The following is a 20212-nucleotide window of genomic DNA, read 5'->3' on the forward strand; positions in this document are numbered from 1 at the left end:
AAACTTTTAAGTGTGGGGAGGTCGTCCGACCGGTTGGCGATTTTGGGTGACAAGTTTCTAATCTCAACACTTTTGCATTTCATTTTAGGTCTTTTAGGATTTTTGTTTCATTTTCTTATTTTTGCATATATATACATAATAAGCTTAGTCAAAATAATGAAATTTTTCAAGAAAATTATCTATAGGGAACCTCAATTGATTTGAGTGAAAACTTTTCATTAAAATTGCTTGAATTATATATATTGTTGAACATGTTTTGAGCTAAGAACACAAGCAAGTGAGACTTGAGCCTAATGGTGTGGTTATATTATATAGCCACTTATTTTTCCTTCTTGTGTGCATTATTCTCTTTCTATGATTGTGATCTTTGATTTGTTTGATTCTTTATGTCCATTATTTTGTGTATTCATGAATTTATATGATTGAGGCCATCATTTCATTTAGCTCACTTACCTAAATAGCCTTACCTTTTATCTTCCATTGTTAGCCAATTTGAGCCTACGATTAACCCACTTGTTCTTAATTCAGCACATTACAAGCCTTAAAGCGGAAAATAATAAATGTCCTTATTTGGATCTTTGATTAGCTTAGGCTAGAGTGTGTGTATCATTCAAGTGTGGAAAATCTTGGGACATTGGTTGAATAAAAGGATAGTTTTGTATTTTTATTGAAATTATTGGGAATTGGGTACATGCTCATGTATTGATAAAATGTATAGACCTTATGTATTAATGTTCTTGTAATATAGTTTGAAAGAAAGAAATAAAAAAATGAGAAAATAAAAGAAAAAAATATATAGAAAAAAAAAAGAAGAAAAGAAAGAAATAAAAAGGGGACAAAATGCCCCAAAGCAAAGTAAAGTTCAATAAAGATCAATGCATATGAGTTGTGAAATGAAAAGAAAATGTATGAGTATGTTAAAAAGTGAAAAATGGATAGTTAGGTTAGTTTTGAATTGTATAGGATGTCATAGGTTAGTAGGAAGTTTAAGCTTATCAAAGATTCAAATTTTAAGCTCACTTAACCATATATGCATCCTACCTTGACCTAGCCCCATTACAACCTATGAAAAGAACTCATGATACTTGTATGAATGCATGAAATAAATGTTGATTGTTAGAAGAAAAATAAATCTTGGAAAGCATGATTAGGGGAGAATTGAGTGAATCAACCTTAAACATTTGAGCGAATAGAGTGCAAACACATCCGGTGAGAGTTTGATGCTCAATTACATGTTTTCACCTATGATGATCATTCTTCATGCAAGTTTGTAAAAATATTTAATATCTCAATTCAATTGTGGTTTGGCATGGTTGCTAATACCTTTAGCCCTTGTGCATATATGATTCTTGGAAATTGATTTATTTTGACCAAGCAATTGCATTCATGTAGATAATTGCATATAGGTAGGGTGCATTTAGTTAGACTTCATTGAATAAATGTTGATATCCTTTGCTTTCTCTTGGTTTAAGCATGAGGACATGCTTGGTTTAAGTGTGGGGAGGTTGATAAACCCCATTTGGAGGGTTTATCTTGTATTGAATTTAGAGGATTTTATCGCCTTTTTCCACATTTATTTAAAGGAATAGCATGGTTTTATAACTTCTCCTTTAATTGTGCTTAAGAGTGAAAACATGCTTTTTAGGTCTTACAATAGCTAAATTTAATTTACCTTGATTCCATTAGGTGCCTTGATATATTTGTTAAGTGATTTCAGATTTAGGAGGCAAAGATTGGATCAAGGGAATGAAGGAAAAGCATGTAACAATGGAGAACTCATGAAGAAATGAAGGAAACGCAAACGCTGTCAAGCCGACCTCTTTGTACTCAATTGACCATAACTTGAGCTACAGAGGTCCAAATGATGCGGTTCCAGTTGCGTTGAAAAGCTAACATCCGGGGCTTCGAAATGATATAAGATTTCCCATAGTTGCATCGCGGATAGAGGTGCGCCCGCACATGATACACGTACGTGCCGATTTGCATGTGATTCATTAAATGCAAATTCGTGGCCAACGAATTCTAAAGCCTTGTAGGCCCAATCCAACTCATTTCTGATACTATTTAAGCCAAAGATTGAAGAGGAATTGACATAATTTACATACTTTACATACTTTTGATCATTAGTTTAAGTTTTAGGATTAGTTTTAGTTAGTTTTAGAGAGAGAAGCTCTCACTTCTCTCTAGAATTAAGATTAGGTTTAGATCTAGATCTAGCTCTTCTTCTCTCTTCTAATTTTCCTTTTTCTTCCCTAATTGTTCTCTTGTAGTTGTAGAATTCTTCTTCTCTTGTAAGTCCTTTGTATTGTTAGTTGTAGTTTATGAACTTTCTTTTGTAGATCTACATTTCTTCTTCAATGTAATTGGTAAGTTCTTTGTTGTTTCATGATTGTTTTCCTTTTCTATTATTGATCTCTTGCTATTCTAGTTAGATCTCTCTTTAATTCTTACAATTCATGTTGTTTGCTTTTGTTGCCTTCTATGTGTTTGTTAAAATGCTTCTTTTAGTTATGAGTTTATTTTTCTATTGTTTTGCCTTTCTATTGTTAATCTCTTACTTTTGTAGTTGTAGATTCCTTTAATTCTTGCAATTTACTATGCTTTTCTTTTTTGCCTTCCAAGTGTTTGATGAAATGCTTGGTTGGATTTTAGAGTAGATTTTGTTCCTGTTGGCTTGGGAACGTAACTTAGGAACTCTTGAGTTACTAATGTCCAAGTGATTGATGATTGGGAGCCATTAACTCTAGATCTCACTAATTGATTTGGTGGAGAACTAGGACTTATGGACTTGGATTGACATAGCTCATTTGACTTTCCTTTATTAGTTAAAGGATGACTTAATGGGGTTGATCCTTGCCAATTCTCATGTTGTGGTTAGTGATTAGGATAGAGATCCTTGACCACCAACCCTTGCCAAGGCCTTTTTAGTTGTTAGTTTATTTTCATTGCCATTTATATTTCTTGTTCCTTATTCCCAAAACCCCAAAACATACCTCAACCAATAACAAGAACACCTTATTGTAATTCCTAGGGAGAACGACCCGAGGTTCAACACTTCAGTTTATAAATTTAGGGGTTTATTTTAGTGACAAACAAATTTTTGTATGAAAGGACTATTGTTGGTTTAGAAACTATATTGCAACGAGAATCCATTTGTGAATTCTAAACCACACAAAAGTCCTCTCATCAAGCTTCACAGAGACTTAGAGCTTGATGATGGCCTCCCAACACCGAACTTAGAAGTTGAGTGTGGGGGCTCTGTTTGACTCTGTATTGAGAGAAACCTTTCATGCTTCCTCTCCATGGTTACAGAAGAAGATCCTTGAGCCTTAAACACAAGGTAGTCCTCAGTCAATTGAAGGACTAACTCTCCTATGTCCACATCAATCACAGCTCTTGCTGTGGCTAGGAAGGGTCTTCCAAGGATAATGGATTCATCTTCATCCTTCCCAGTGTCTAGGATTATGAAGTCAGCAGGGATGTACATGCCTTCAACCTTCACTAAGACATCCTCTACAAGTCTATAAGCCTGTTTCATTGATTTGTCTGCCATCTCTAGTGAGCTTCTTGCAGCTTGTACCTCAAAGATCCCTAGTTTCTCCATTACAGAGAGTGGCATAAGGTTTATACCTGACCCCAGGTCACACAAAGCCTTCTCAAAGGTCATGGTGCCTATGATACAGGGTATTAAGAACTTTTCAGGATCCGATTTCTTCGGAGGTAATTTCAGTTGAACCAAAGCATTCAGTTCATTGATGAGCAATGGAGGTTCATCCTCCCAAGTCTCATTACCAAATAACTTGGAATTCAGCTTCATGATTGCTCCTAAATACTGAGCAACTTACTCTTCAATAATATCTTCATCCTCTTCAGAGGAAGAATACTCATCAGAGCTCATGAATGGCAACAGTAAGTTCAGTAGAATCTCTATGGTCTCTATATGAGCCTCAGATTCCTTTGGTTCCTCAATGGGGAGCTCCTTATTGGCTAGTGGACATCTATTGAGGTCTTCCTCATTGGAAATCACTGCCTTTTGAATCTCTCTAGGTTCGGCCTTGTTGGGTATATTGATGGCCTTGCACTCTCTTTTTGGATTCTCTTCTGTATTGCTTGGGAGAGTACTAGGAGGAGTTTTAGTCACTCTTTTACTCAGTTGACCCACTTGTGCCTCCAAATTTTTGATGGAGGACCTTGTTTCAGTTGTGAAACTGAAAGTGGTCTTAGATAGATCAGAGACTATGGTTGCTAAGTCAGAGAGGCTATTCTCTGTCTGTTGCTCAAAAGATGATGGAAAAGGCTTGCTATTGCCAAACCTATTTCTTCCACCATTATTATTATTAAAGCCTTGATTAGGCTTCTGCTGATCCTTCCATGAAAAATTAGGATGATTTTTTCATGAAGGATTATAGGTGTTTCCATAGGATTCTCCCATGTAATTCACCTCTTCCATTGCAGGATTCTCAAGGTCATAAGCTTCTTCTTCAGAAGAAGCTTCTTTAGTACTGCCGGATGCAGCTTGCATTCCAGTCAGATTCTGAGAAATCATATTGACTTGCTGAGTTAATATTTTACTTTGAGCCAATATTGCATTCAGAGTATCAATCTCAAGAACTTCTTTCTTCTGAGTCATCCCATTATTCACAGGATTTCTTTTAGAAGTATACATGAACTGGTTATTTGCAACCATTTCAATGAGTTCCTGGGCTTCTGCAGGCGTCTTCTTCAGATGAAAAGATCCACCAGCAGAGTGATCCAAAGATATCTTGGATAATTCAGACAGACCATCATAGAATATACATAAGATGCTCCATTCTGAAAGCATGTCAGAAGGACACCTTCTGATCAATTGCTTGTATCTTTCCCAAGCTTCATAGAGGGATTCACCTTCTTTCTGTTTGAAGGTTTGGACTTCTACTTTAAGCTTCCTCAACTTTTGAGGTGGAAAGAATTTGGCCAAGAAAGCATTGACTAACTTTTCCCAAGAGTTCAGGCTTTCTTTAGGTTGTGAGTCCAACCATATCCTAGCTTTGTCTCTTACAGCAAAGGGAAAAGCATAAGTCTGTAGACCTCAAGATTAACCCTATTGGTCTTAACAGTGTCACAGATTTGCAAGAATTCAGCTAAGAACTGATGAGGATCTTCCAATGGAAGTCCATGAAACTTGCAATTCTGCTGCATTAGAGAAACTAATTGAGGCTTAAGCTCAAAGTTGTTTGCTCCATTTGCAGGGATTGAGATGCTTCTTTCATATAAGTCAGAAGTTGGTGCAGTAAAGTCACCAAGCATCTTCCTTGCATCTCCACCATTGTTGTTATTTTCGGCTGCCATATCTTCTTCTTTTTCAAAAATTTATGTTAGGTCCTCTCCAGAGTTTTGTGCTTTAGCTTCTCTTAGCTTCCTCTTCAGAGTCCTTTCAGGTTCAGGATCAGCTTCAACAAGAATGTTCTTATCCTTGTTCCTACTCATATGAAAAAGAAGAGAACGGAAAAGAAGAGGAATCCTCTATGTCATAGTATAGGGATTCCTTTATATGAGTAGACGAAGAGAAGAATAGAAGAATGAGGTAGAGAGAAAATAAAGGGAATTCGAACACAGAGAGAGGGAGAGAGTTCAAATTTTAAGAAGAAGAGAAGTGTTAGTAATTAAATAAATAAATAGAAAGAGATGAAAGGGAGAGAGTATTCGAATTTTTAATTAAAAGAAAAGAAAAATATTTTTGTTTTTATTTTAATTATTAGTTAAAATTTGAAAATTAAGAAGGAAAATAAAATAAAATTAGAATTTAAAATAATTAGTTAATTAAAAAGAATTTTGAAAAAGTAGTTAGTGGTTTTCGAAAATTAGAGAGAAAAGTAATTAGGTGGTTTTGAAAAAGATAAGAAATAGTAAACTTTTTTAAATCAAACAAAAAAATCAAGTAGTTAATTGAAAAATATTTGAAAACAAATTTTGAAAAGATAAGAGGTTAGAAAAAGATTTTGAAATTAAATTTTGAAAAAGATATGATTGAAATCTATTTTGAAAAAGATTTGAAAAGGAAATTAAAAAGATTTAATTTTTGAAATTAAAGTTGATTACTTGACTAACAAGAAACTAAAAGATATGATTTTAGAATTTAAAGATTGAACCTTTCTTCACAGGAAAGTAACAAACTTGAAATTTTTGAATCAAAACATTAATTGTTAGCAAAGATTTCGAAAACTATGAAATAAAATTAAGAAAAAGATTTTGAAAATCAATTTTGAAGAATTTTCGAAAAGCATGACAGAAAAATGAAAAAGATTTGATTTTGAAAAGGATTTGAAAAGATAGAATTTTTAAATTAAAATTTTGACTTGACTCACAAGAAAGAACTAAATTTTAAAAGTTTTGACTAAATCAATCCAAAATTTCGAAATTTATGAGTAAGATAAGGGAAAGATATTATTTTTTATTTTTGAATTTTTAATGACGAGAGAGAAAAATAATAAAATGAAACAAAGCATAAAAATTTAAGATCAAAACAAATAATGCATGCAAGAACACTTTGAATGTCAAGATGAATACCAAGAACACTTTGAAAATCAAGATGAACATCAAGAACATATTTTTGAAAATTTTTAAGAAAAAAAACACATGCAAGACACTAAACTTAGAAATTTTCAATGATTTGACACTATGACTTCGAAAATGCATATGAAAAACAACAAAAGACACAAAACAAGAAAATTCAAAGATCAAACAAGGAAAATCATCAAGAACAACTTGAAGATCAATGAAGAACACAATGCATATATTTTTGAAAATTAAAGAAAAAGAAAAATATGCAATCGACACCAAACTTAAAATTTGACACTAGACTCAAACAAGAAACACAAAATTTTTGGTTTTTATGATTTATTAATTTTTTTGTATTTTTTTTCGAAAATATTTTGGTAAAAGAAAATAAAAAAATTCAAAATTTTTAATAAGAATTCCAAGATTCATGCAATGCTAGTCTAAAGCTTCGGTCCAAAAGAATTAGACATGGCCAAATGGCCAGCCAAGCTTTAGCAGAGCATTATATACAATAGCCAAATTGATGGGAACCAAAAGGCTCTTGCAAAGATAAGTGGAAACCTCGGTCCAAAAGATTAGACATGGCTTAACAGCCAGCCAGGATTCAACATATCTCATGAAACTCTAGAATTCGTTCTTAAAAACTCTGAAGAACAAATTTTATTTTATTTTATTTTATTTTGAATTTTTTGAAAATAAAAATAAAAAATCTTAAACATAAAATAAAATTACCGAATATAAGCAACAAGATGAACCGTCAGTTGTCCAAACTCAAACAATCCCCAGCAACGGCGCCAAAAACTTGGTGCACGAAATTGTGATTCACACTTTTCACAACTCCGCACAACTAACCAGCAAGTGCATTGGGTCGTCCAAGTAATACCTTACTAAGTAAGGGTTGATCCCACGGAGATTGTCGGTTTGAAGCAAGCTATGGTCATCTTGTAAATCTCAGTCAGGCGGATTCAAATGGTTATGAGTTTTTGATAATTAAAAGATAAATAAAACATAAAATAAAATAGAGATACTTATGTGATTCATTGGTTGGAATTTCAGATAAGCGATTGGAGATGCTTTGTTGCTTCTGAACCTCTGCTTTCCTATTGTCTTCTTCCAATCATGCGTGCTCCCTTCCATGGCAAGCTGTATGATCCTCTCGGATAAAAAATACCAGGTATGATCTTTGCACGACTAATCAACTGTCAGATTTTTCGTCTCGGATGAAAAATACCAGGTACAGCTACCGCACGGCTAATCGTCTGTCAGTTTCTGCTAGCGTCGGAATAGGACCCTTTTTCCTTTTGCACACTGTCACTGCGCCCAACATTCGCAAGTTTGAAGCTCGTCATAGTCATCCCTTCCCAGATCCTACTCGAAATACCACAGACAAGGTTTAGACTTTCCGGATCTCAGGAATGGCTGCCAATTGGTTCTAGCCTCTACCACGAAGATACTAATCTCACGGACTCGGTCTGTGTATTAGAGACCCAAGAGATACGCACTCAAGCTGTCGCCCAATGACTACGTTGAGCTCAGATAGAACGGGAGTGGTTGTCAGGCACGCGTTCATAGATTTGAGAATAATAATGAGTGTCACGGATCATCATATTCTCCATATTGAAGTACGAGTGAGTATCTTAGAATAGAATCAAGCGTGATTGAATAGAAAACAGTAGTAATTGCATTAATTTATGAAGAACAGCAGAGCTCCACACCTTAATATATGGGGTGTAGAAACTCTACCGTAGAAAATACATAAGTGAAAATAGTCTAGGCATGGCCGTGTGACCAGCCTCCAAACATGAATAATGGCATAAGCTCTCTAATACAATAGTAAAAAGTGCTATTTATACTAAACTAGTTACTAGGGATTACAAAAATAAGTAACTAAGTGCAGATAGTGCAGACATCCACTTCCGGGGCCCACTTGGTGTGTGCTTGGGCTGAGCATTGAAGCTTTCACGTGCATAGGCCATTCTTGGAGTTAAATGCCAGCTTGGGTGCCAGTTTTGGCATTTAACTCCAGTTCTGGTGCCAGTTCTAGCGTTTTACTCTAGAAAAGGGTCACTGGTGGGTGTTTAGACGCCAGTTTGGGCCATAAAATCTCGGGCAAAGAATAGACTATTATATATTTCTGGAAATCCCAAGATGTCTACTTTCCAACGCAATTAAGAGCGCACCAATTGGGCTTCTGTAGCTCCAGAAAATCCACTTCGAGTGCAGGAGGGTCAGACTCCAACAGCATCTGCAGTCCTTTCTCAGCCTCTGAATCAGATTTTTGCTCAGGTCCCTCAATTTCAGCCAGAAAATACCTGAAATTATAGAAAAATACACAAACTCATAGTAAAGTTTAGAAATGTGATTTTTGCGTAAAAACTAATAAAAATATAATAAAAAACAACTAAAACATACTAAAAACTATGTAAAAACAATGCCAAAAAGGGTATAAATTATCCGCTCATCAAAATGCATGGAGGAGCAGATACCAGCAGATATGGTAGTGAATGCAATCCTTGCAGATATGGTGGGTCATGTGAGCAATAATAAAGCATGTGATGAGATGATATATCATGTAGGGTCGTCGATGGCAAATCCAGTGAAATACCATGATCTGCGTGACTATGGATTCAGATATTTCAACGCAAAACCATGCTTAGACAAGGAGGGAAATGCCATAAGAGTTGGCAAGTTTATGGTATTGGAGAGCATGGCTAGCTTCCAGAGATACTTGTTCATTCGCTACTTGGTTCCATTAAAGGGGTTAGAGCTAGTGAACGTAGCATTTTGCCACTACTTTGAGGGAACCTATTTAGATATCAACAAGAAGATCTCTATTGTTAAGCATTTGGTTCAACTTTACAGGCCCTACTTGTTCTTCATTGGCATGTAAGTACCCGCAATATTGTTATATTTATTTCTTGCTTCTTATATATAAATATAATTTTTTATTTGATTTGGACACACAGATTTGATGACATCAACAGAGAGAAATTGCACATGGCAGCCAAGCAAGGTGGAGTAGATATGGATTTGTATTACTTCAACCATTATTTATTTTTTAGTAATAACTCATATACTTTCCTCTGTTTTATTTATGCCTTCAGTTACTTAATATTCTTTTTGTAATATTAGGTTCAACTTTACTCAGGGATGTACACATTGGGATTCCAAACAGTGGAGGTAAGTGCTATTTTGCTCTGTGTCTCAATGTAATTTTTTTCTCAATTTGGGGACATCTTGGTTGGTATTAAAAACTCACAATGCAAGGGCCGTGCCAGGGAAACTACGCTGGAGGAGCAGTCTTACAATAAAAGCAGAAGTGAAGTTTGTTAATGCTGAACAAGCAAAGGAGCTTGTAACAGTTGCTGGATATACTGTTTTAGATGTACGCGACAAAATTCAGTTTGAGAGAGCTCACATAAAATCCTGCTATCATGTGCCTCTCTTTGTTGAAAATCAAGACAATGATCCTAGTAAGGACTAAGGAGTTCATCCTTTCAGATTAATTTATTCATGAATTTTTTTTCTTTTGGCCGTCTTACTTCATGATATCATCTTTCTGTATACTACAACAAATATGGGTTTTAGCAACGCCAAATTTTGCAACGCCTTAAAACTGTTCTCTTAGATAGTTTTAGACAACGGTTTTTTATAGTGTTACTATTGAATTCAATTTTTTATTATTTTACAGCAACAAATTAAAACCGTTCTCTTTGACTATTTTAAAGAACGGTTTTATAACCGTTACCATGATTTGGTTTTAAGCAACGGTTTTTTGTTGTTGTTTAAATAATTGTACAAAAGAAACGCATAAAAACCGTTGTCAAAATGCTACACTTTAAAACCGTTCTATTAGATGGTCTTAGACAACGGTTTTTGCAGTGTTACTGTTGAAGGTCAATTTTTCATTACGTTATAGCAACAAAATAAAACCGTTCTCTTTGACTATTTTAAAGAACGGTTTTATAACCATTACAACAATTTTTTATCAAACAATAATTTTCTTATATTATTTAAATAATTATACAAATTTAAATAATTTTCTCTATAAATATTATTTTTAGAACACTCAAAATTATTGTTATAAATATATTACAAATATTATTTATAGAAGAAATAAATTTAAAATAAATTTATAACAATAATATATTTTTGGTTTCATTCCCGCTCTAAAATTTAAGTTAATATTTTTTTAACACTTCAAAAAAATTTCAACAACCTCTCTTCAAAATAAAACATAGAGACTTGTTAATTTTTCCTTCCTCTATTAGCCCTAGCGCTCCATAACCGACACCACTCATCATTAGAGCCATCATCGAACAATGCCAAACTTGTAACAACCCAAATTTTTGGAAAATTAAATAATAATTTATTTATAATTTATCATATTTGTTGATAATTTTTCTAAGTCCCAGATTTTTAGAAAATAAATAATGAATTATTTATAATTATATATATAATTTTTTTTAGAAAAGTTATGAGACTTCATGTTTTAAATTAATTTGGTTTTATATAAATTTTAATTATAAATTAGATATTTTTGATTTACTAAAATTAATGATTTTTGCTTAATTAAAATTCAGAGTTTTAGTAATTGGAGATGAAAGAGAGTTTTGTATATAAATTAAATTGAAATAATTTAAAATTTTGATTAATATTATGAACTAAAAAAAATTTATTTATTTATCTATAATTTTAAATTAAAATATTTAATTACAAATAATTTGTAATTTGAAGAATAAAATAGTATTCTTAAAATTAATTATATTGATTAAAATGATTAAATTGAGTTTTAACTCAAAACTCTACTCAAATCCTAAATTCTCAATTCTAAACCCTAATTTCTAATTCATTAACCCTAACCCCTTTCTACCCAACCCACACACACATGTACCCCCCTACCACCTGTTCATTCTCCACTGAGCCACTTCACCCTTTCTCACCGCTACTCACTCACAGAACTCACCACACACCAAATAAACAAACATGCACAGACATATAAACATACATAGAGGGACAAAGAGATCTGAGAGTGAGAACCGAAGGGAGAAGAGGAGAGGAGGGGAAGCCGCACCTTGCCGCCGCTACTGTCCGTGAAGTCATCTTCATTACGGATCAGAACTGAGGCGAGAGAGGGGACCGCGATGGAGGAAGGAATCGCACCGCCCAGTCGCCGTCCATGGGGAGTCATCGCTGGCGTTGTCGCGAGGAGGAGAGGAGCTCGCGTCGGAGGAGAAGAGCCTTCGCGTTCTACCACCGCTGAGGGACCAGTCGCCGTTAAAACCGTCACTGCTGTTGTGTTCCGTCACCGCCACCACGTCGTGACCCCGTCGTCACCACCGAAGGCTCTAGCGCTGCCGCTACTTCTATGGCCGCCATCATCTGTTGCATGTGCGAAAGGAGAGAGGAGCCTTGAGAACAAGGAAAGGAGTCGTGTGAGGCTTGTGCCGAGAGGCAGAGGGCTGTTCAGCCGCCACCGCTGCTGCCATGATCACCGTTGCGGTTTCAAAAAAAAGGGGAATGCCGTCGAAGTACCTCTAATATGGTCTAGATCCCTTCCTCTAATTTGCTCTGTTTCCATTCTTGCTCTGCTGCTATTTCATTGGTTACCCTATTCTCGTTTTATTTTATTTTAGCCCTTATAGCTATGATTATTGATAATGTTACTGCTGTTGCTACTGCTGGGTCTAAGCCGCTGCTATTGTGAATTTAGAATAAGAGGGTTTGTCACGTTTAAATTCTGCGGTCTCGACTAATTGAGGTAGGGGATTTGTTTTAAAAATAAATGTTTTAAGTTATGAATGCCAATAAAATTAAACGAGTAACTGCAAATGGTTTATGGTTGCTTTGTGTGAATAATTGTTGGAATTGAGTTGAATCATGGCTGTAGTTGGTGATTGGTTTAATGATTTAATGTAGTGATTATTGACGATGTTGTGTATTTTAAAGTTATACTTGTTGCTAGTACTTGTTGATGATGATTTTGTGTATGGAATATTGCTATGGTTGCTGGAAATTCATTTGATGAATCAGAACATGAGATATGTTGTTATAGATGAGATGTTGAAGAATGGATGCTATGATAATATGGTTACGTTGCACCTATGATATGAAATTGTGATATATTGAATTAAGAGTTCTTGGACAACTTTGGTTAGTGAAAAGAAAGTTAGAATGTAGTTTTAGATGAATCCTAGGCTTGAATATAGGATTTGGTATGTGAGGTTGTTAGAAATACTTTGTGCAGAATTTCTGCAGAAATCTGCATAATTTGTAGCAGAACAAATGACTTTTTGTGAGCAGTCCAGACCAAATTTTTAGATGAAATTATTTTTTGTAAAACTTTAGTGTGTCTTGAAAATTCCATAAAAATTTCAGGGAATTTGGCCAAGTGGTTTGGAAGATATGATTTTTTGAAGTTTAGTGGTTGCTGTAGATTTTTCTGGTTTTTTGGTTCTGCAGTACCAACTTGCAGACGCTATAACTTTTAATTTAAACATAATTTTGAGTTGATTTCAAAAGGATTTTAAAGATCTATCAGTCTATTTTAAGTGAGTACAAGTTTTATGTTCATATCTATTTTTTAGACTTAGATAAGTCACTTGGAAGGTCAGTTGTTTGCTGAAAACTCTGAACTGATTTATGAAAACAGGGCTCCACTTCCAATTGATAATTAATTAATCAAATGAAGTGATATGAACCTGAAACTTGTAGATTTTGAAACTTAGGGATGTTGAATGTAATCTCACCAAAATTTAGAAGCAACGGATTAGAATTGAACTAAAAGCTAATAGCATAGAACTCGCACAAATAATATCATTTTGAATGTGTTTTACGCTAATCATGTTTACCTTTATTCATTTGAATCTAGTTTTACTAATGCAAGTAAAATTATTGGATAGATTCTTAACAAACAATAATGAGTTCTATCTAGAAAAATATAATTAAAGTGAATTCCACATTCTCAGATTCCCACAGTGCCAGGTTATTAAAGTGAATGCACATTCTTTATTCAGTAAATGGTTTTCTGAAAATGGCAAGTTGGTATGCATGTACAATAGTTATTAGAAGTACCAATGCTTTGTAGTTGATGAATTTATAATTTGTTATCACTTCAGAGGTTATTGATAGATGAAATGTTATTATGTTGTATTGTTGCACTGAATGCACAATTGTGTTTCCTTGTTGTTTAGGTTGCAAAACTTTTCCAAAAGATTCAAGAAATGGTAAAGAAGAAAGCAATCTAGTATTTATTTTGATTGGTGAGGCAGAACAAAATTTAACTTAATGCTATATGCTTGTCATGTGCTTTGGGTTAAGTGTGTGGTCATGCAGATGAAGTTGAAAGCCTTGCTGCGGCGAGGAAAGCTGCTATATCCGGTTCAGAACCTTTAGATTCTATTCGGGTATACCAATCTCTCTGGTCCTTCCTGGAGGAAAATACCCCTTTTCTTCCCCGCTATTCCTTTTTTTTCTTTCTTTTTTTAAATAGTGTGTGAGAAACCCTTATTTGTTGCGAAAACCCTTATTTGTTGTAGTAGGTACCATTGTAAAAAGGACTCTGCACAATAATTTCTCTGGGTTGTTCTTTGGTTTACCATTCACCAAGTCGAATCCATTTTTGTTATAAACCCAAGACTTTTCTTAAAGAGAACAAATGTTCACCCACTTGAACCAACTATGTGAATTAAGAGTTTACTTGTATAAATTATGTAGCCAACTTCTTGACACTTTTAGAAGCCTTGGCAAAAGAAACATTGTACATGTATAAATTTGCATAGTTTGATTTTTTGGTGTACCTGCATTGAGTTTTATTATGCTAATGCTAATATAAGCATTTGAAATTTTCATTCTACTTTGTTGTCAAGGTCTGCTGCAGCTGCAAATAAACTAGAGCAGGCCGGTTTCTCAAATGTAGCATGCATAACATCTGGCCTTCAAACTGTAAAACTAGGTTTAGCAATTCACTGACTTTTAAAACTAAATTTGTTGTTAAATAAAATTAAATTATTTTGTTAAGTGGTGAAATATTCCCATCCTATAGGTACATTTGATTCTATGGGATCCAAGGACTTGCAAGATGTCGAAAAAGCTGGTTTGGTGACAATCCAAGGGAAAATCTCAACTGTATTGGGAACAATTCTTGTTTGTAAGTTTTATTCTTTTAAAAAAAATTGTCTTTTTGTCACAATTTTGTGATACTTGTATTGAATTTACTTTGTGTTATGTTAATTTACTCCACAGATGCTGCTACTCATAAGAATCTGATGAGCATGGCCTTTGAGCATAACAACATTTATTGAGTATAAGCTCATCGATGAAGAGCAAACACTCATCTCTTATTACTATTGAGTTGAGCTTTGTTTTGGACAAACTTCTTGGCGTAAGTATTCTCCTTATTACAGTAAGTATTCTCCTTATTACAGTATTTGATAACATTAACCTTTAGGTTAATTAAATGCCAATTGATTAAACATCAACCTTTGGTTTTTTTTGTTCCAACTGGACAACATATGCTGAGCCCTAGGCAAAGAAGGCTGGAATTTAGATACTTGATCTGATCTAAACAGAGTGCAAACCTTTTTTTTTGTTTCCTCTTTCTAAATCACCTATTTGGGTTCTAGATAAATGATTTGACTTGACTCGGTTGTTTTCTTTCTGAAATAGGTCACATGCAAAGTGATCAATGTTAGATCCGGAGCTGAGCTTCCGGAAAAATGTCGAGAGCTAGCATTGCACTTTGAGACCCAAGGAACACCTATTATGATTGGTTAGTCAATGATATACTTTTATACTTCCATCTGTCATTCATCTACAACATTTTCCAAAATGATGGGCTTAAATTCAAAAGTATATATTTTTTCAGTTGCATATTTGCTTCAATGATTTTGTCTTTTGCTCTGTGATATTTTCAGAATGAGTTGCTCTTAACCCTCTAGCATCCAAATGCAGGTGGTGGTGTACTTGCATATACACTCTTGGGAGTGGATTACTATTTCGAAATAAATTCCCTCACCATCTTTGATTTCTTAAGATTCAATTGATTAGAATCGAGCTGAGAGTCCCCCAATATGGTTGGACCACCCAGAAGATCTTCTATCTCATGAACTTCCTCGTCAACACTCTACGCGCCCTCGTCTTTGGATTTCACTCCCAAGTCTTCCTCCTCCATCCCAAGGTGTTGATTTTGGTGCTCTTGGACCTTCCTGGCATCCTGTTTTTCTCTACTTGTACACTTCTAGTCCTTTTCTGGGCTGAAATTTATCGTCAGGTATGCCTCCCCCATTTCTTCACTGCGCTCTCTTTTACAATTACTCTTACAATCCATTCTAACTGACTCACTGAGCAGGCAAGGAGTTTGTCCACTTATAATTTCAGGCTTGTTTATATCTCTATCAATGCTGCCGTCTATTTCATCCAGGTAGTGTGCTTTCCTGCTACCTTTACTTCAATCACAAGCTACTAGACTAGTTAAGAATTTTAATTGCTTTGCAAAAATCCAATTATAGATTTCTACTATTTGAGTTATACTTGTATTTAGTTGCCACAAGAAGCATTTCAAGATGGCATAAGTTTCTCCCAGAGCTAAATAGAAGAAAACAAATTTCTCCTTTGATAGATGATATCGATTATCGCAATGATTAAAGCGTGATTTGGATTCAGGTTTGTATTTGGCTGTACCTCTGGATAGATCACAATAGTGTTATTGAGCTCGTTGGAAATATATTCATTGTAGGTTAGTTTTTAAAGCAAATATCAATTTGTATTTCATACCCACATTAAGAATGTGTTTTTGCCACCAGAATACAATATCTTGCTAAATGTGTGGCCTTTTCTCTTATGAGATTATTTTTCTTCTGTGCACCTGTGTCATTTATGGCTGCATTAGGGTTCCTTATATATGGAGGAAGGTGAGGCTTTTGCATTTGATTCAATCTAATACTCGATCCACACTATACAGGCACAGATGATCTGAAAAAGATCGTTAATGGTGGATGGTGTGGCTGGAAGAAAGCTGTTGATAGCAAGGGAAAGAATTTCTTCTTGCATGATAACTTTTATAATCTCCTTCTACCACAGAGGCCCAACATGGTTTGATAAGATCATTTTTATGGAGGGTAACAGTTTCTAGTTTGTACCAATTTTCTTGCAATGGAATGGTAGTTTTTCATGGTTGGAATTTGATCCTTCAACTATAATAGTTAATTTTTGTAATAATGATTCTTTTAAAGTTTTGTAGTTTAATATATTAGTGCTTTTGTTAAGAATTAAGTTGACTAAAAACAGGATTACTATGAAAATTTATCTTGTCTTAAGTCTTTATGTTAGAGGATTATTTATTATTTTAATAAGTTTGTAAACTCATTATCTAATATTTAGTATAAATTTTATTTTTATATTTAAAAGTTTATTTGTCTTGTTATTTAATATTCTATATAAATTTTATTTCTATATTTAAGAGTTTATTTGCATTAATTGTTTACTATTTTTTCAAATAAAAAAATAATTAAAAAATATAGCTAATAAAATCGATGGTAACGTTGTCGCTTTTTAAATTTAAAATAGACAAAAAAAATAAAATATAGACAAAGAATTTGTTGGTATCTCAATAATTAAATCGACGGTAATTGTGTCGATTTTATTGAATCAAATATCGACAGAAATAGCGTCGATTTTATATAATAATATCGACGGCAACGTTGTCAATTTTATTGAATCAAATATCGACAAAAAAAGTGTCGATTTTACATAATAATATCGACGGCTCGATTTTAGTAAGAAGGTAAAGTTATCAAACTCATATTATAGACGAAAATGGTATCGATTTTTATTAAATTATTATCGACGGCTAGGTAAGCCGTCGATTTTATTCGAATTTTGAAAAATCGACAAGTTTAATAGCGACCACCTCCACCGTCCATTTTGCCATCTATTTTTAATATTATCAATGGCTTAGCCGTCGATTTTAACGATGTTTCTTGTAGTGCGTATGAAATGATGACAGATGTTTTTGTATTTTTCAATCACAAGGGATGAATTTGTCCTCGATTTAAAAGATTATAGAGCTGTATGTGTTTTTTCCTAAAACAACCACTTATTTTAGAGCAGAGTTACTCTTTTCTCTATTAAGAAAATAAAAAATAAAAAATTCATCATCTTATAAGGAGAGAGAGAAGGAGTGAAGGTTTTGATTTTGGAAGAAATAAGTTTGTTCAGCGGAAAAACTACTAAAAATCGTCCCAAATTTATAGAGATATTGACAAAAATATCTTTCATTTTTTTATAACCAGAAAAATATTTTCAAAATGCAATAAAAAGTGATAAAAATAAGTAAAAGAATAGAGAAAGTTTTGGAAATCAACATTGTATAGTCAATATTGTAGTAAATATTAACGTAAGAAAACAAAATATTTAGAAATTCTTAAACAGGAAAATCCAAAATTCAATTAAAAGAAGCATTCAAAATCTAAACTCAGTAAAAACTAAATTTTAGTGGCCTTCATACTAGACTTGTTAGGTAACCTGTTATAATGTTAACTAAAAATAACTGATATAATATTGATTCTCTAGCATTACCCAAAAGTATTTGTAATGATACTCAAGTCTTAACTACAGAAAACAAAAATTGATAGCCAAAACCAATTCAATTGAAATCAACGACAATTTTATATTATTGATAAACCACTATTTTATGGTTTATCTTGTGCTAAATTGAGTGGTTTTTATCAATTCTTTGCACACTTATTCATATAATTTACATGGTTTTACAAATCCTTCCCAATTTTGTTCTATGATTGAAAACTTGCTTCCTAATCCTTTAAAGTGTGTATTTTTAATTCCCCTTTATACCATTTGATGCAGTGATCCGTGCGTTAAGTGTTTTCAGGCTGTGTAGGGCAGGAATGGCTTAAAGGATGGAGAAGAAGCTTGCAAAAATGGAAGGAACACAAGAAACGAAGGAGATGACCAGCGAGGATCGACGCACACGCATGGCTCACGCGTACGCGTGACTTGGAGCTTTTCACAGCGACGCGTACGTGTGACTGACGCGTATGCGTGACTAGCGAAGTCGAATATCGACGCGCATGCGTGACTGACGCGAACGCTTGACACGCGCAGAAGACAATCGACGCGTACGTGTGACTTAGGCGTACGCATGACGTGCGCCACGTGCAAAAATTGCAGAAGACGCTGGAGGCAATTATGGGCTAGTTTTGGACCCAGTTTTCGGTCTAGAGACACAGACTAGAGCCAGGGGACAAGCAGAGACTCAAGACACATTCACTTTGACACAATTTTAGTTTTAGTTTTGAATCTTGGAGAGAAAATTACTACTTCCTTTAGTGTTCTTCACATTCATAGATTTCTAGTTTTATTCTTTTGATTTGGATATTGAGAAGAGTTACTACCTCCGTTTGAAGTCTTTGCCATTACAGTTTGCTTTCTTCTTTCCTTACTCTTTTTCTTTCCATTCAGTTTGTTCAGAGTTACATATGGATATCTTCGATTTTGGAATTTATTAATGTAAAGAATTATTTTTACCTTTAATTAATTTTCTGTTATTACTTTATTTGAATTACCATGTCTTCTTTGCGTTCCCTTTATATGTTTATGAAAATGGCATTCATGTCAATGAAGTAGACTCCCAACTTGACTTGGGAGTTGATTAATAGGAGACCCTTGAGTTGGAATACTCAAGTATTAATTTGTAATTAGAAGTTGTTGGCTGACTCTCTAGTTACTTACTGATGTGTATTTTTGGAAAACAAATTCCAAGCACACAAATCTAACCGACAAATATACCGGGTCGCATCAAGTAATAATAACTCACATGAGTGAGGTCGATCCCACAGGGATTGAAGAATTGAGCAATTTTAGTTTAGTGGTTGATTTAGTCAAGCGAATCAAGTATTGGTTTGAGTGGTTTGTAATTGACAGAAGCTAAATTACATGGAATGTAAAGGGAGAGGGAAGAATTGCAGTAAATTAAAGAGAACAGAAAGTAAAAATGTTGAATCTTAAAGAACAAGTAAATTAAATTTCAGAAGCTTAGATTGCAAGAAATGGAAATGACTGAATCTTAAAGTGCAAGAAATATAAATTGCTTGAATTGTAAAAGGGTTCAGGGAGCTGGGATTGCAGAAATTTAACAATCACAAGTGAATTGCAACAAGCAGAAGAGCAAAAGATGAATTGAATTAAAGTAGATCTCAAACAGAAAAGTAAAAATGCTTGAAGAATTAAAACAGAAAGTAAATGTAGCTTAATTGCAGAAGTTAAAAGGGAAATTGAAGATCTCAGGAGTGGAAGAGACTAGAAAATAAGTCTAGATCTCAAATCCTTCCTTGATCCAACAAGAACAATTGCAAAAGAAATGGAAAAGTAAATTGCAGAAGAAAAGAGAATAATGAAAGTAGTAAACAGAATTTGCAATCAAATCACAGTTTCTAAAATTTTGTAGAAAGATAAACAAGAGATCCCAAGGTGAGATTGAAACAGAATTTCTTCAATTCTTCACCCAAGATCCAAGACAAGAAATAAAGAGTTCTCAAGCAAGAACAAGGAAGAAGAGAGATCAATTCTCCTTCCAAATTCTCCAAGATCCAAATTCAAAGTAAAACTCTCAAAATTAAAAGATGAAAATTCTCAAAGAAGCAAAAAGGTCCTCTCTAAA

The 20212-nt window shown here is 34.0% G+C and overlaps 2 protein-coding genes and 1 non-coding gene across 19 annotated transcripts; all 3 read left to right on the plus strand.

Moving 5' to 3' along the window:
* The first annotated feature begins 4816 nt into the window (after positions 1–4816).
* On the plus strand, positions 4817–4924 carry LOC112781202 (small nucleolar RNA R71). The gene has a single exon (XR_003191993.1). It is a non-coding gene; the product is annotated as a small nucleolar RNA R71 (small nucleolar RNA).
* A 4083-nt stretch (positions 4925–9007) lies between these two features.
* On the plus strand, positions 9008–10021 carry LOC140182266 (fatty acyl-CoA reductase 3-like). Its single transcript, XM_072228412.1, has 4 exons — positions 9008–9423; positions 9504–9569; positions 9670–9717; positions 9805–10021. Exons 1-4 carry the CDS (start codon positions 9008–9010, stop codon positions 10019–10021), a joined length of 747 nt encoding a protein of 248 aa, XP_072084513.1.
* A 1406-nt stretch (positions 10022–11427) lies between these two features.
* Positions 11428–16853, plus strand: LOC112775410 (uncharacterized). 17 transcript variants are annotated; one of them, XM_072226897.1, is made up of 9 exons: positions 11428–12082; positions 14406–14491; positions 14582–14686; positions 14782–14920; positions 15205–15307; positions 15490–15808; positions 15887–15958; positions 16079–16200; positions 16499–16853. In XM_072226897.1, exons 1-4 carry the CDS (start codon positions 11682–11684, stop codon positions 14838–14840), a joined length of 651 nt encoding a protein of 216 aa, XP_072082998.1. In that variant the 5' UTR covers positions 11428–11681; the 3' UTR covers positions 14841–14920; positions 15205–15307; positions 15490–15808; positions 15887–15958; positions 16079–16200; positions 16499–16853. The 17 variants fall into 17 exon arrangements, with proteins under 17 accessions (XP_072082998.1, XP_072082997.1, XP_072083000.1 ...); XM_072226896.1 differs by lacking the exon at positions 16079–16200 and adding an exon at positions 16201–16273; XM_072226899.1 differs by lacking the exon at positions 16079–16200 and adding an exon at positions 16201–16273 and having other exon boundaries at positions 14782–14941; positions 15490–15958.
* Positions 16854–20212: the final 3359 nt, after the last annotated feature.

The sequence above is a fragment of the Arachis hypogaea genome, chromosome 19 (genome assembly GCF_003086295.3).
Source record: "Arachis hypogaea cultivar Tifrunner chromosome 19, arahy.Tifrunner.gnm2.J5K5, whole genome shotgun sequence".
Lineage (NCBI taxonomy): Eukaryota > Viridiplantae > Streptophyta > Magnoliopsida > Fabales > Fabaceae > Arachis > Arachis hypogaea.